At 37.3% G+C, this 17,075-nt stretch overlaps 1 protein-coding gene across 1 annotated transcript; it reads right to left on the reverse strand.

Moving 5' to 3' along the window:
- Positions 1 to 9,489: 9,489 nt before the first annotated feature.
- On the reverse strand, positions 9,490 to 11,390 carry LOC136281784 (uncharacterized). The gene is made up of 3 exons (XM_066168754.1): positions 11,332 to 11,390; positions 10,693 to 11,004; positions 9,490 to 9,911 (listed from the first exon to the last, which is right to left on the reverse strand). Exons 2-3 carry the CDS (start codon positions 10,990 to 10,992, stop codon positions 9,690 to 9,692), a joined length of 522 nt encoding a protein of 173 aa, XP_066024851.1. The 5' UTR covers positions 10,993 to 11,004; positions 11,332 to 11,390; the 3' UTR covers positions 9,490 to 9,689.
- Positions 11,391 to 17,075: the final 5,685 nt, after the last annotated feature.

Genomic DNA, 17,075 nt, shown 5'->3' on the forward strand with positions numbered 1-17,075 from the left:
ATTAGTGATGTGGCTGCCATGGGCGACTAACTCTCAGCAAATCAGTCAGAGAGTTTTTAACGCGACTTTACAATATATTTAATCTCAACAAATGCTGACACAAGTTGGTATTGATCGGATCGGATCGGTTAAAAATGCAAACAAATTAGCGAGCGAATACTTATTACAAAAGTAAATTAAGCTAAATACGCCTAATACTAAATACGCTTAGGAAAACTACGCCATACAAAACTTACATTTGTTGCGATGCTGTTGAATTACTGCTTAACGGCGAAGAAGCTGCACGACGTGCGGTACGATGAAATATAATTTCTGCTCAGCAAGCGGACTTACTGGGTAAACTGAACAAACTTCGATGAATAATGCGGTCTAAAGACATGCTACGTTACACAAAGTTACCAAATGTTACTGGCATAGTGCGTGCAAAATTGAACTGTAATTAGTGTTGTTCGCACAAGAACAATAAACAAAAAGGAAAAAAAAAGAGTAAGGCGTTTGTGATTTACAACAGTGAAAGTGTTTTTCATACACTTGTAAAAACCTGTACCAGCAAAGGTAACAAAGAGGCATGATCCATGTATATTTTATTATAAATTCCTTATAATCGTACAAGGATTGCACATTCAAGGTACATTGAAGTCCTCTCGCTCCAATGATGATCATTTTGCGGTTGAACATGTCATTCATTAGTTTACGACTTCACAACAAACAGAGATCAGATCGGTTTACAAGTTTTTATACAGAAGTCTTAAACAGCAGGGTTGCGCAAAAACAATGCTTGACATTATAGTAAGGTTACTCCTACACTGAGGTTTCTCTTTCTAAAGACCTTTTGTGTTTTTCAAGCTTCATTAACGTACCTTCCGTTACGTAAAAGATTCGACATCGAGAATTTTTAAGCAGAAACGTGACTTGGTAAGGACAAAAGGTATTCCTTGTTTATGGGCAATTTTAAAATCTCTTAAAAAAAATCGCTGATTTTAATTGTTATCTTCTACTCCTAGATAACTGATTTCATTATGATATTTATTGATTTGCAAATCAGGATTCGCCTCACAATCTTAACCTGAACCTAGAACCGGTACTTATTTTTCATTCATCTATTAGTATAGGTAATCACATGATTTCCCCGGATGGAATGGAATGGTCTTTTCGTGGTTTAACCATGTTTGTTATTAATTTCGGCGTAGAATCGCTCGAGCAAAGTGTTTGGTTCATGTTCTTCGTGAAGACCTCGTCGCTAAGATCTGTCGGAATTAGAAAGGTCGGCAGGGAATATTTTTACCATTTAGAAGTTAACGCGTGTTTTGTGTACTGTTCCTTCACTTACAACGCACACTCCCACAGCTAAAGGCCTAACACGAAATCATCACTGGAGTGTTTGTTTTGGAAGGGAAAGTTTTTCTGCTCTGATGAAAATTTCGCAAGGCATTTACATAAAGCACATTTGAGCAGTAATCTCGGTTTTGTCTTATGGTTACTTATTCTTGGATGTCTTATTTCAGCTCGCACTCGCTTGTGTTTTTTTCATATTTCTAAACTAATAAGTGCCCACGCTCCAATAAGCGTTCTTCCCCGAATAAGCACCCACCCCCTAATGATATTTTAAAATAGCCATTTGGCACTCAGGTGAATTTAGAAAGAATGAGTCGTTTCTCTCGGTCTCATTAGCCTGAGGTAAATCAAATCGAAAACATATTTTGAAATTAATTGGTTGGTTGTTGCGTTCGACGAAGGAGAACGCATACTAATCGTCTAGTTGTTGTTGTAATCACTCTCGAGGGTTTTTATGGACCAGTACAATAATACAATACAATACAAACTTTATTGACACTCCCTAAGAGGGCTTTTCAGTGACAATTAATAATTACAATAATAAAAATGTTTAATCTATAAACCTAAAAATAATTACGAAAATTACAACTAAGAAACTTTAAGAAGGTACGATAAAATGGGTAAGATAAAAACTAAGAAACTTTAAAAAAGGACAATAAAAAATATATGATATGATTAAAAACTAGGACCGAGGAGAAAGAAAAGCAACAATTAATTTTTGACCTAAGTTTACGCTTAAAATTAGAAGAAGAATTACAAAGTTTAAGATCACTGTCTAAACTGCTCCACAGGCTGACAGTGCGATAATAAAAAGTTCTTTGTCCAGATTTAGTTTTGTATAATGGGTCTGTGCAACAGTTGGGGGCTTCCAGTCCCGAGGGGATCGATCGTGAGGCCATGCGATTTCAGGCATTGGGCGCCATTTTGGAGTGGCGGACTGGCTAGGCTGGCTATGTGGCACAAATAGCCTTGATCTCATGTACAAATGTTTTCTTGGCCGCCTCGAGCTGAAGACACCGACTTTTTTTCTGCGCAATCAGTACAATAAAAAAAAACTTTTATTAGAGATCGAACGCACTTTACTATTCTTTGATTATTTATAGTTTTAGGTGTAGTTTTAGCATGCGATGGATGCCTTAGAGACAATCAAAAGAGCTAAAAAAAGATGGTGGCTGAAAACTGGCGCGTCACAAGCTATTAGTCCTCAAAGACTTAATCTCAACAAGATGTTGCTCGATAGTTAAACAGCAAAATTCAATTTTCTAAAAGAAAAAAACGCTTCCGAGTTTTATCTCTTTGCATGCTTTTAAGTAGGAGATGACAGCTTGTTTATTTTGTGGTTTCGCGGTAGCATTCCAGCTTGCACTCTATTTTGTTTTTTCACATTTCTAAACTACTAAGTGCCCACGCTCTATCCCAGCACGTTCTCCCAGCGTCATACCTTTGCATGCTTTTAAGTAGGAGATGACGGCTTGTTTATTTTGTGCTTTCAGGGTAACACTCCAGCTCGCACTCTATTTTGTTACTTCTATTCCTCTATTTTGTTTCATTTCTAAACTAATAAGTGCCCACGCTCTAACAAGTGCATTCCAGCACGTTCTCCCAGCGTCATACCTTGTGTAATGATATTTTTCAATAACCAATTTCGCAGTGGGGTCAATTTCAAAAGAATGGCTTCTCACACGTTTTCTCATTGCCCTAGGGGAAACTAGATTAAAATTTACTCGCCTTTTATGTCATGGTACTGTCTTTCATGACAATCATGTCATGGAATTTTGGGGTCCCAAAGTAATTGTTGCAAAGTAATCAACCCAACATTGACACACACTTAGAATGGCATTGAGAAAGAACCCTGAAACCATCCTGCTAGTTGAATGGTTCATCCTTCGTGAAGACGTCGTCGCTAGGGTCTGTCGGAATTAGAAAAGGACGGCAGGGATGTTTTTTTTACCATTTAGAAGTTAACACGTAATTTGTGTACTTTTCCTTCACTTGGAACGCACACGCCAACGGCTAAAGGCCTAACACGAAATCATCACTGGAGTGTTTGTTTTGGAAGGGCAAGTTTTTACTGACCCTGGTTGAAAATTGCGCAAAGCATTTACATAAAGGATATTTGAGAAGTAGTGTAGTCTTACAATTGCTTATTTTTGGATGTCTTATTCCAGATCGCACTTTCTTGTGGTTTTTTTTTTTTGCACATATCTAAACTATAAGTGCCCAAGCTTTAATAAGCCTCATTCCTCGAATAAGCACCCACCCCCTAATGATATTTCACAATAGCCATTTGGCACTGAGGTGTATCATAAAGAGTGATTCGTTTCTCTCGGACTTAGTCTCATTACCCTGGGGTAAATTAAACCGAACACGTATTTTGAAAATTAATTGGTTGGTTGTTTTAGGTGCAGTTTTAGCATGCGATGGATACTCTAGTCCGAATATTTAAAACAAGAAGCCAAACGACCCGATACGTTCACCACTCCCATTAAGAATCATACACAGGACAAAAAAGATCAACACTTCTGAATATACGATGTTGTTTGATGTTTTAACGGCAAAATTCGATTAAAAAAGATAAAGAACCTACACGCCTTTCAAATCATAGCTTGATTGTTTCGTGGTTCAGCACGTTAGTCCAGCGTCATACCTTGTGTAATGATATTTCTCACGCATTCTGATGTCATAATAAATGACTAACAGTATTGCAATACATGTATCGCAGATAAGCCATACAGTTCCGTGAACAAAACAACTGCGAGAGCTGACAAGCTCAATGAACTGACCGGTCACTTGCACCGACCCTGAAACACCCCATTATTACTTCTGCCGCCTTTTCCAACATTTCTCCAGGTTTGCCCTGTCCCTTTCTTACTTGCTGCTTGTCTGCCTGTCAAAATCACCAATTATAATTCCAATATCATTATCATTATTTTTAAAATGACAAAACACGATAACTTTTGAAAGACATGGTTTTGTATCACTTATGCCATCAAGCCCCATAAAATAACTCATATTTTACTTTCTGCAAGCTGAAAACACAGGCCTAGTTCGTGGTTAAAGTGGTATATGGCTAATTAAAAGTCACTGCCAATGAAAGAGATCTGAAAAAGTTGTTTCAGGTTTTGTTTTTAGGATAAAATTACCTTTTAACCAGTAAAACTGTAAATACAATCAAATCCTGAAGTCAGAGATTCTTTTTGAAATATATAGTGACATATTCTTTGGAACTAAATACCAAATTAAGAATTGAAGTAAAAAAACAAAACCTTCTAAACACTACATATTTTAAACAGTTGTAACTGCATGGCAAAAAGTCTCAGATCTACTGTGACAACATTCATTAGTGGCAATGCCCTGGTGAATAATAAAGAATAATATCACCAAGGTTAATATTTCCAGAGACAGAATAAAGATTATATGCCCTTGTCAAATGAGGTGGCATTAGTAAAAGCAAAACATAGCATCCATAATTATTCAGGCTTTTCTCTGCCCTGAAGAACACATGGATACAAGCAAGCAGACAGATTAGGGGAACTTGATGAAGTCCTCAAGGTTTTACCCATTCACCTCCAAGATCTCATTGGTAATTCTCCTTACTGTCTGCCATACAATTCCTATGATATTGGTTTAGAGAATTTGATATTGGATCAAAAAATGATCCCCTAATTGATAATTTTCTTTATTCTCATCACTTGTCTGCTTGATCATCATGATATTGTATTGATATGGTAAGGAGAAATTCTGTCTCCGTCACCTTTTAGAACCAGGATAAACTAAACAATTACAAGTCTTTAAGCACAAAAGAGTTACCTTCTGTGTTCAACTCTGAGAGATAGTGCTTACAGAAAACTACAAGATGACTGCAGCCTTTTCCTTTCTACTTCACTGCATTGTAATCGTCTGATGTTATTACAATGTATAGAACATGTTCTTACATAGAAAAAGACTTAGCTGTGTCACATCTCCACTTTCAGTTAATAACAAGGATGTTCAGGATTTCTATCTGGTGGCTGGTTAGGCATTAAATTTTATCTGAATCATTTCTAATAATTGATTAATTTCTAGGATTAATTGTTAACAAACATACTGGTCAGTTAACCTTTTTGACTCTGAAAAGCACAGGTGAAAGACTTACTATTTGTTAAGACAAAAGATGATTAGATAATATGCAAACAGTTGACATGTAGAAAACAAAAGTTTCAGTAGGCATACACTGAGTTTTTTCAACCAAAAACATATTGGGTGTTGTTACGACTTAAGGTTCTTTTCACACTACTTTTCTTGTACTGGGTTAACAATGCAATATGTTTCTTTGATTTATTTTTATAGTACCATTGCTAAGGGATCAGTAACCCAACTGCCGATCAAAGAATCATCATAAACTAACACTAGGCCAGTTTTGCATGAATCATTAAGTAATTACAAAATAATACAAACTTGCACATAAGCAAGTGAATTCTTAGAATATTAAAAAATTGACATTGCAGCCAATTATCAAAACAAATTATTTTTGGACTACTGCAATGTGAAAAATTGTGAGGGAAAAAAGATTGTGTGTCACAGCTAATAAAGAACTGTTCCCTCCAAAACTTCCAAAACCATCTAACAAGAATTTTTTGTATTTTAGGTTTTCAAAAAAGATACTGGACAACAACTGCTTGGGCAGATCGTGCTTCAACATAATCACCATTGGCCACAGCCCAAATAGCTCTGCAAAAAAACAATATAAATAGAAGGGTATCTTGTTTAGTTTCCTCCCACATAAAAACCACAAGCCCATAACTCCCATTTATTGGGATGAATTTGAAAGGCATTGTTTATCTGAGATGATATGCTGCCCTTTCATCATATGGTGGTTCAAGCGATCTTTCACATTGCAGCTGTGCATCTGGTAACTGACAAAAATACAAACCAACTAAACCTGATACAATGAAATGGTAAGTTGCTTTAAAAAAATTAGGTTTCAGCTGTTTCAAAATGCAAAGAAATTCTGAAACAATGGGAAAACATACCCTTAAAAACTAGTTCCTTTCATAGTTAATGATAAAACAACTAAACAGCGATGCAGGCTCAAAAACACTAGCAGGAACAGGGAATTTCATCTCTCTTCTTGTATCAGGCATACACTCCTTGCAAAGGCCTGGTTGGAAATATTTCACTCAAAGTCATGACATACGCACCTTATTGTGCTCAGTTTACACATTATGACAGAGAGCAAAATATTTTCCTATCACACAACCCGTATCTAAGTCAGTAGGCATTTTATCATGTGTCTGTCCTTCTCTCTCTTTCTTCCTATCCTCTTGCTTTTTTCCATTCTGCTCATCTTGCACAGACCTTGTCCCAGCCCTATTAACCCCATTGCACAAAGCCCTCACACAAGGATTTTTTCATGACGTTTTCCAATAAAAGTGCACACAGGACTGTCTGCATAATATGACGATTAACAAGTATAGACCATAGTGGAGGTGGCTAAAGGTGGATACTATTAGATACCCAGCCAAGGAGGAAGGGAAATATTTTACTGAAGCCACCAATACTGAAATAAAGAATTGTTTTAGTATACACTAACACAGTGAGATAATATAGCACAAAAAGATCACTTTCACTCATTCATTCCTGCAACAATTACAAAAATTTGTAAACTCAAATTCCACATGCATTGATTGAAGGTGAAAGGTAAAGGATATTTGGAGTTTGAGTGCCAATCATAGCATACCTTCAAGGCTATCCACTATCCTATTATATACTTATACAAATTATCCCCAAAGTAAGTAATCTGTAATGGTTTTAAGTAATGGTAATGGTCTTGGACTTGCTATGTGTGGATGACAAAAGGAAAATAGTTCCTACAAGTACATAAATATTTGAAACTGTTTAAATATCATTAAACATCATAATGAGCATAGGCGAAATATTCACTGGTACAAGTGTAAAAGGGAAAAATTGCTTCCAATTCCTTCGATGTCTTATGCTCAATTTTTATTTGCTTTAAATAAATCAAGTTTTCATTTATAAACTGGCACATGTGAATTGATACACGACTTTACAGCAAGGGCAACAATATACACTTAATGTATGGTCCCTACATTTTCTAAAGACGAAGTCGAGGGAAACATCAGGACTCGAGGGAAAACAAAACTAACTTGTTTATCACAGGACCATATCTTAAGTGCTTCTTTATATATTTAGACTTTTCCTTAAACAATCATATGGTAAAAACATGCTGTTGTGTTCGACGCGCAGGCAACAACTGCGCAACTGTATCCCGGTCTGCGAAAATGTCATTTTAAATTGGAAAAACCTTCCCTGAATCTTACGATAGTGTGCAAACATCCTGTGCATTTGAAGAAAGGAAAATTGGCTTTCGTGCGATCTTAGGTTAATTTGAATCTTACCGCTAAAATACCGCCACTTTTGGAAACAAGTCCTTTTTTCGCCTATTGGGAAAGTTCAAGCATGAAAGTAAGTGCATCACTCGGTTGTTTATTTCTTCTCCTTCTTCTTCTTTTTTTTTTTTTTTAACACAAAACTATCAACGAAATCGCTTCCTGACCTAATCTAAATACTTTTCAAGACTCATATGCGCCATTTTGGAATTCTCGTCCTCTAACGCATGCGCTTCTTAATTTCCGCTGATTTTACCCTTTGGCGGGAAGTCTGCGCCGTCAAAAAGAGCGCCTGCGAGAAAAAAAGGCAGCAAGAAAAGTAACAGGCCCTTGGGCCCCTGGAGTGCCTATCTTAAAGTCAGACTATCTTGGGAAAAAAATTACTCTATGTCAGCGTATAGAGTGGTATGTTGCTCGCATCAATCAGATCGCTGCATTAGGGTATGTATCTTACACAAATCAGACCGCCTTAGATCGCCTATGTATGTAGAACCGATCAGATCACAGCCCTGAGGCCCCTAGAGTGCCTGTTTTTGAGTTATCATTATTTTTGCAATATTTCAATAGCTTTATGTAAGCACATAGAGTGGTATGTTACTCGCACCATAGGAGTATGTTTCCACCAATCAGAGCGTAAGGGTGTTGTCTTTCATGCCAATAATGTCGTGGTATTTGACTGCCGCAAAGTAAATGTTGCAAAGTAATCAACCCAACATTAACACACACTAAGAATGGTAGTGACAAAGAGCTTTGATCCCATCTACCCAGTTAAATGGATCATGTCCTTCGTGAAGACCTCGTCGCTAAGATCTGTCGAAATTAGAAAGATCTGCAGGGAATGTTTTATCATTTAGAAGTTGACGCGTGTTTTGTGTACCGTTCCTTCATGTACTTACAACGCACACACCGACAGCAAAAGGCCTAACACGAAATCATCACTGGAGTGTTTGTTTTGGGAAGGAAAATTTTGCTGACTCTGCTGAAAATCGCGCAAAGCATTTACATAAAGCATATTTGAAGAGTAATCTTGTTTTTTCCATATGGTTAGTTTTTTGCGAAGATTGAAAAGATCAACCGGCAGTATTTACGTTCTCCATCGACTGCCATGTTGCATATCTGTTTCTTTGCTTTAAATATTCTCCACGACTACTTCTTGTATTTAAACGGTATATTCTCGATTCAATTACGTGTTTGGTTGTCACACTGACTGCTTAGGCTTTCTCCGATGAAAAGACATTTGCCAGTAAACAACTTAAATTCACGACACATTGTGCCGTGCAACGATATTGCAAAGGTCACAGGTTCAAATCCCGTGTAGGCCTGAATTTTTTCTTCAGACCTTATTTTTACTACTTCTTGAGTAGTGTTCATCATTGTAAAGATCGCTTTCAGATTTATTCCTTAATCCGCAGCTCCCATATACGATTTTGACATATTCATAGTAATGGCATTACTTTGTTGTCTTCGTAAGAAGTGCTCGGTCGAAATTCTAGCCAGTCCTTGAAATAATGAATATTTCTGCGATGCATTTGATAACTGTTGACTTTCATTTCAATATCACGAACTCTATCTTACACTCTGGTCACGGGAAAAAGCGGTTGAAAATTGCAATTTTTTCGCTCCTTTCCTTAAAAACGCTGCTTTGGTACAAAATAAAATCCGAATTATGGAATACTAAACACATCCATAGGGTGAGATCACATCCATTTCCCCTAAAAAAAGCTCTTTCTTAATAAAAAATAAAAATGCCAACCTTTTGCAGTAAACTTCTTTTATTTGACTCATCTCTAAAGACTTTAAGCGCTGAGCTAAATTGACAAAATCTTATTTTGCTAACTTTTCATCAATCAAAAGATAACAATTAGGCCAAAAGCTAAAAAAACAAATGAAAAAAAACAAAACACGAAAAGAAAAGAAAAAAGCTGGTACGAAATGCAAGCGAAGAGCCAGGTCAGATTGGTCATTTCACATCTTGCGGAGGCTCTCCATTCGGTCGTTGGGGAAATTCATGGCTCCTGGACTTGGATACCACTTGCCTTGCTCCAGTTGCTGTTGCAAGCCCTGATAGTTGGTTTTGGTGAAGGCTGCAAACTTCTCGTTCTTGGATAACACGATGGTAGAGGAGACTCCTCCAACTTTCCCGGTTGGGAAAAAGGGGTTCAGATCTGGGCAACTTTCTTTAAACCACTACACGAAATTGTGGAAAGAATAGAAACCAGAGAAAGGAGAAACATCTTTCAAAAGAAATAATTTTGTACTAGCATCTAACCTCTAAGACACTAAGTAAAAGAATAAGCTCGTTTGCAGGAGTGTCTTTTGAAAAAAGTTTTAAATCTGGTTAAACTCCTCATTTGATATGAATTTTCGAAGTCCACTAAATATTTTTCTAGGAACTGCGAAGGGAGATCTAGCACGAACCAGAGCTATGACGTTAATTGGGAAAAATTGCTCCACATTGTCACGAAACATACGCCCTTTGGTATCGAAGGGAAAAGACAGGGGTATGTGGAAAAAATATCAGTTATACTCTTACAACAATCTGATCGCTTTTCAATGCCTCTTGCGCCTGTCACTTACATCAAGTGTCTGCATGATGTATAGATGATCTGTTTGTGATTCCTTATGAATATGAATCCATGTGGAAACAAGCCATCTTATTTGCCTGCGTCTAAGTGACTTTGAAGATTATTATCGGAAATAATCTACTTTTTAGAAAAATGATTCCAGGCCCGAGTTCACTCACGGCCAATTTCCAACCAAAATAACTAAAAATCCTTGTTCAAAATTAAGAAAATGAAAAAAACCATCATCTTCTATGATGCCACACTATCCTGTAATCCATTTAGAACTGATTGCTACTTACTGCTGATCTCTCTTTGTTGTCTTACGAGAATTGTAAGACAGAGCAGAGCGTTTTTTACAGAGAGCGTGAGCTGCTGATTATTGAAAGCTTATGTATTTTGAATACCTTGTTGGTTCCACCGTAGAAGCTATGCTCGAACAGAATGACTCCTTCTACCTGGTCCGGAAGGAGGAGCATGGAGCCATTCACATTCGAGATCTTTACTTCTGGTCCAGGCTTGAGAACCTTGTAGTTAGATGAGCCAGCACCATTTTGTGCGTCATTGTAGTTTGCGTAGGTGTAGAAGATCCAGGTTCCCGAACTAACAACGGCTTTTACGAAGGAAACACCATCCTTTTTCAGGTTCTGCTCTGAATATGAAAACTCCTGGCTCAAACCGCTCGCGTCGTACAACTTGATGGACATGATGGATCAAACCTGGAATAGATTGACATGGAAATAACAAAACAGATGTCAATGAATTTACCACTGATTACTTCGGACTGATTACTTCGCATTAAAGTCCGTTTTTGCACAGACGAGGCTTTAAGGTTAAAATTGCATCAATAAAAGCAATGGAAATCTCGAAAAATGAGCGGTCGAAGAAGGCAGGAATTTTCAAATTGCCAAAACGGCTCTTCCGAATAGGGCCGATGTAATTTTGGGAAGAGTTGGCCTACCAGCAGGTAGTATTTAAAACAAGACTGAGACATTTTTGGTGTGTTTCTGATTTCCAGCTACATCTTTCGGGAGATTTTTCCCAACCTTTTGTTTTCCAAGCTTGTCTTATGGGAAGATCACTTCTTCTCGACGTCTTACGAAACTGCAAAAGACAACTTTGGGAGTGTCTATGAGATTCCTTTTATAGCATTTCATAGATCAGAACTGCGCATGTCACAGGGGAGTAAAAAAACTTAATTAGGCCCCTAGGACATAATCAAAAGAGCTTTTAAAAAAATGATTGACACGTTTCACCATACCTACATAATATCATTGTGGCTGACAACTGGCGCTTCACGAGGAGGTGGTCCTCAAAGACCAATCCTCAACAAGATGTTGCTCGATAGTTTAACAGCAAATTTTTCAATTTTGAAAAGATTAAAAACGCTTGCGAGTTTCACCTCTTTGCATACCTTTAAATAGAATAACTCAGCTTGGTTATTTTGTGGTTTCACGGTAGCATTCCAGCTCGTACTCTCTTGTGTTTTTTTAATATTTCTAAAAAAAATGTGTCCACGCCCTAACGATATTTCACAATAGAAATTAGTCGGTTGTGCTTTAGTCTAAATGTAAACAAGAAGTGAAACGATCCGATAAGTTTGCCACTCCCACTAAGAATCAAAGGACAAAAAAGAACAATACTTCTGAACATACGATGTTGCTTGATGTTTTGAAGACAAAAATTCGATTTAAAAAAGATAAAAACCGCACATGCCTCTCAAATCATAGCTTGATTGTCTCCTGGTTTCACTATAGCATTCCAGCACGTTCTCCCTCACTAGCCATTTCGCAAAAGTCAATTACCTTTCATGTCATGGTATTGTCTTTCATGTCAATCATGTCATGTAAATTGGATTCCGCAAAGTAAATGTTGCAAAGTAATCAACCTAACATTGGCGCACACTAAGAATGGCATATGGCAGAAAGAACTTTGCTTCCATCTCGCCTGTTAAATGGTTTATGTCCTTTGTGAAGACCTCGTCGCTAAGATCTGTCGGAATTAGAAAGATCGGCAGGGAATATTTTTACAATTTAGAAGTTGACAAGCCAAGTGTTTTGTGTACCGTTCCTTCTCTTACAAGTACTCCTGTACTTACAACGCACACGCCCACAGCTATAGGCCTAACACGAAATCATCACCTGAGTGTTTGTTTTGGAAGGGAAAGTTTTGCTGACTGTGTTGAAAATAGCGCACAACATTTACATAAAGCAAGTTTGAAAAGTAGTCTTGGTTTTTTCATGTCATGGTATTGTCTTTCATGTCATGGAAATTGGATGCCGCAAAGTAAATGTTTCAAAGTAATCAACTTAACATTGACGCACATTAGGAATGGCATTGAGAAAGAACTTTGCTACCATCTTGCCAGTTAAATGGTTCATGACCTTCGTGAAGACCTCGTCGCTAAGATCTATCGGAATTAGAAAGGTCTGCGGGGAATAATTTATCATTTAGAAGTTGACAAGTGTTTTGTGTACCGTTCCTTCATGTACTTACTTTGGATTGCATAATAACTGAACAGGATGCTAATCTATTAAATGATATCTGTGTGCACTCTCGTTGGATATTTGACCATAGCCTTGTGGCTTTTAAACTCTCAGTGCAAAACCTGCATTATCCTATAAGACTGTAATTACTCGCGACTGGAAGTCTTTAAACCTGGATCAACTCAATTATGATATTATAAGAGCTGACTATAGACACTCGTCTTTCAGAGACAACGAAGATATGCACGAACATCAACACTTTTGAGAAATTGCTAAAGACATTTTATTTAAAGAGGCCTACTTGCAGTAGTTATATACATAACGTGTATTTTTTTATTCGTTTACTTGTTTATTCCTCTTTTCTATACATTCTACATTTTTATCTTTGTAAATACCTATTTTTTACTTATGCATTTCTTTGATTTTCTCTTTTTCAAGATTGTGAAGCAAAACAGTGAAGGCAACAGCACGCTAGATATTCCCTAACGCAAATTAGTGATGTGGCTGCCATGGGCGACTAACTCTCAGCAAATCAATCAGAGAGTTTTTAACGCGACTTTACAATATATTTAATCTCAACAAATGCTGACACAAGTTGGTATTGATCGGATCGGATCGGTTAAAAATGCAAACAAATTAGCGAGCGAATACTTATTACAAAAGTAAATTAAGCTAAATACGCCTAATACTAAATACGCTTAGGAAAACTACGCCATACAAAACTTACATTTGTTGCGATGCTGTTGAATTACTGCTTAACGGCGAAGAAGCTGCACGACGTGCGGTACGATGAAATATAATTTCTGCTCAGCAAGCGGACTTACTGGGTAAACTGAACAAACTTCGATGAATAATGCGGTCTAAAGACATGCTACGTTACACAAAGTTACCAAATGTTACTGGCATAGTGCGTGCAAAATTGAACTGTAATTAGTGTTGTTCGCACAAGAACAATAAACAAAAAGGAAAAAAAAAGAGTAAGGCGTTTGTGATTTACAACAGTGAAAGTGTTTTTCATACACTTGTAAAAACCTGTACCAGCAAAGGTAACAAAGAGGCATGATCCATGTATATTTTATTATAAATTCCTTATAATCGTACAAGGATTGCACATTCAAGGTACATTGAAGTCCTCTCGCTCCAATGATGATCATTTTGCGGTTGAACATGTCATTCAGCGATTAGTTTACGACTTCACAACAAACAGAGATCAGATCGGTTTACAAGTTTTTACACAGAAGTCTTAAACAGCAGGGTTGCGCAAAAACAATGCTTGACATTATAGTAAGGTTACTCCTACACTGAGGTTTCTCTTTCTAAAGACCTTTTGTGTTTTTCAAGCTTCATTAACGTACCTTCCGTTACGTAAAAGATTCGACATCGAGAATTTTTAAGCAGAAACGTGACTTGGTGAGGACTAAAGGTATTCCTTGTTTATGGGCACTTTTAAAATCTCTTTAAAAAAATCGCTGATTTTAATTGTTATCTTCTACTCCTAGATAACTGATTTCATTATGATATTTATTGATTTGCAAATCAGGATTCGCCTCACAATCTTAACCTGAACCTAGAACCGGTACTTATTTTTCATTCATCTATTAGTATAGGTAATCACATGATTTCCCCGGATGGAATGGAATGGTCTTTTCGTGGTTTAACCATGTTTGTTATTAATTTCGGCGTAGAATCGCTCGAGCAAAGTGTTTGGTTCATGTTCTTCGTGAAGACCTCGTCGCTAAGATCTGTCGGAATTAGAAAGGTCGGCAGGGAATATTTTTACCATTTAGAAGTTAACGCGTGTTTTGTGTACTGTTCCTTCACTTACAACGCACACTCCCACAGCTAAAGGCCTAACACGAAATCATCACTGGAGTGTTTGTTTTGGAAGGGAAAGTTTTTCTGCTCTGATGAAAATTTCGCAAGGCATTTACATAAAGCACATTTGAGCAGTAATCTCGGTTTTGTCTTATGGTTACTTATTCTTGGATGTCTTATTTCAGCTCGCACTCGCTTGTGTTTTTTTCATATTTCTAAACTAATAAGTGCCCACGCTCCAATAAGCGTTCTTCCCCGAATAAGCACCCACCCCCTAATGATATTTTAAAATAGCCATTTGGCACTCAGGTGAATTTAGAAAGAATGAGTCGTTTCTCTCGGTCTCATTAGCCTGAGGTAAATCAAATCGAAAACATATTTTGAAATTAATTGGTTGGTTGTTGCGTTCGACGAAGGAGAACGCATACTAATCGTCTAGTTGTTGTTGTAATCACTCTCGAGGGTTTTTATGGACCAGTACAATAATACAATACAATACAAACTTTATTGACACTCCCTAAGAGGGCTTTTCAGTGACAATTAATAATTACAATAATAAAAATGTTTAATCTATAAACCTAAAAATAATTACGAAAATTACAACTAAGAAACTTTAAGAAGGTACGATAAAATGGGTAAGATAAAAACTAAGAAACTTTAAAAAAGGACAATAAAAAATATATGATATGATTAAAAACTAGGACCGAGGAGAAAGAAAAGCAACAATTAATTTTTGACCTAAGTTTACGCTTAAAATTAGAAGAAGAATTACAAAGTTTAAGATCATTGTCTAAACTGTTCCACAGGCTGACAGTGCGATAATAAAAAGTTCTTTGTCCAGATTTAGTTTTGTATAATGGTCTGTGCAACAGTTGGGAGCTTCCAGTCCCGAGGGGGTCGATCGTGAGGCCATGCGATTTCAGGCATTGGGCGCCATTTTGGAGTGGCGGACTGGCTAGGCTGGCTATGTGGCACAAATAGCCTTGATCTCATGTACAGATGTTTTCTTGGCCGCCTCGAGCTGAAGACACCGACTTTTTTTCTGCGCAATCAGTGCAATAAAAAAAAACTTTTATTAGAGATCGAACGCACTTTACTATTCTTTGATTATTTATAGTTTTAGGTGTAGTTTTAGCATGCGATGGATGCCTTAGAGACAATCAAAAGAGCTAAAAAAAGATGGTGGCTGAAAACTGGCGCGTCACAAGCTATTAGTCCTCAAAGACTTAATCTCAACAAGATGTTGCTTGATAGTTAAACAGCAAAATTCAATTTTCTAAAAGAAAAAAACGCTTCCGAGTTTTATCTCTTTGCATGCTTTTAAGTAGGAGATGACAGCTTGTTTATTTTGTGGTTTCGCGGTAGCATTCCAGCTCGCACTCTATTTTGTTTTTTCACATTTCTAAACTACTAAGTGCCCACGCTCTATCCCAGCACGTTCTCCCAGCGTCATACCTTTGCATGCTTTTAAGTAGGAGATGACAGCTTGTTCATTTTGTGCTTTCAGGGTAACACTCCAGCTCGCACTCTATTTTGTTTCTTCACATTTCTAAACTAATAAGTGCCCACGCTCTAACAAGTGCATTCCAGCACGTTTTCCCAGCGTCATACCTTGTGTAATGATATTTTTAAATAACCAATTTCGCAGTGGGTTCAATTTCAAAAGAATGGCTTCTCACACGTTTTCTCATTGCCCTAGGGGGAAACTAGATTAAAATTTACTCGCCTTTTATGTCATGGTACTGTCTTTCATGACAATCATGTCATGGAATTTTGGGGTCCCAAAGTAATTGTTGCAAAGTAATCAACCCAACATTGACGCACACTAAGAATGGCATTGAGAAAGAACCCTGAAACCATCCTGCTAGTTGAATGGTTCATCCTTCGTGAAGACGTCGTCGCTAGGGTCTGTCGGAATTAGAAAAGGACGGCAGGGATGTTTTTTTTTACCATTTAGAAGTTAACACGTAGTTTGTGTACTTTTCCTTCACTTAGAACGCACACGCCAACGGCTAAAGGCCTAACACGAAATCATCACTGGAGTGTTTGTTTTGGAAGGGCAAGTTTTTACTGACCCTGGTTGAAAATTGCGCAAAGCATTTACATAAAGGATATTTGAGAAGTAGTGTAGTCTTACAATTGCTTATTTTTGGATGTCTTATTCCAGATCGCACTTTCTTGTGGTTTTTTTTTTGCACATATCTAAACTATAAGTGCCCAAGCTTTAATAAGCCTCCTTCCTCGAATAAGCACCCACCCTCTAATGATATTTCACAATAGCTGTTTGGCACTGAGGTGTATCATAAAGAGTGATTCGTTTCTCTCGGACTTAGTCTCATTACCCCGGGGTAAATTAAACCGAACACGTATTTTGAAATTAATTGGTTGGTTGTTTTAGGTGCAGTTTTAGCATGCGATGGATACCCTAGTCCGAATATTTAAAACAAGAAGCCAAACGACCCGATACGTTCACCACTCCCACTAAGAAT

The sequence above is a fragment of the Pocillopora verrucosa genome, chromosome 6 (assembly GCF_036669915.1).
Source record: "Pocillopora verrucosa isolate sample1 chromosome 6, ASM3666991v2, whole genome shotgun sequence".
NCBI lineage: Eukaryota > Metazoa > Cnidaria > Anthozoa > Scleractinia > Pocilloporidae > Pocillopora > Pocillopora verrucosa.

Bases quoted from the DNA above. Each gene is read 5' to 3' on its own strand.
- LOC136281784 (XM_066168754.1), bottom strand. From the start codon at position 10,992: ATGTCCATCAAGTTGTACGACGCGAGCGGTTTGAGCCAGGAGTTTTCA. The intron at 9,912-10,692 runs GTATTCAAAATA...AATTTCGTGTAG, and splicing joins TCTACGGTGGAACCAACAAG to TGGTTTAAAGAAAGTTGCCC.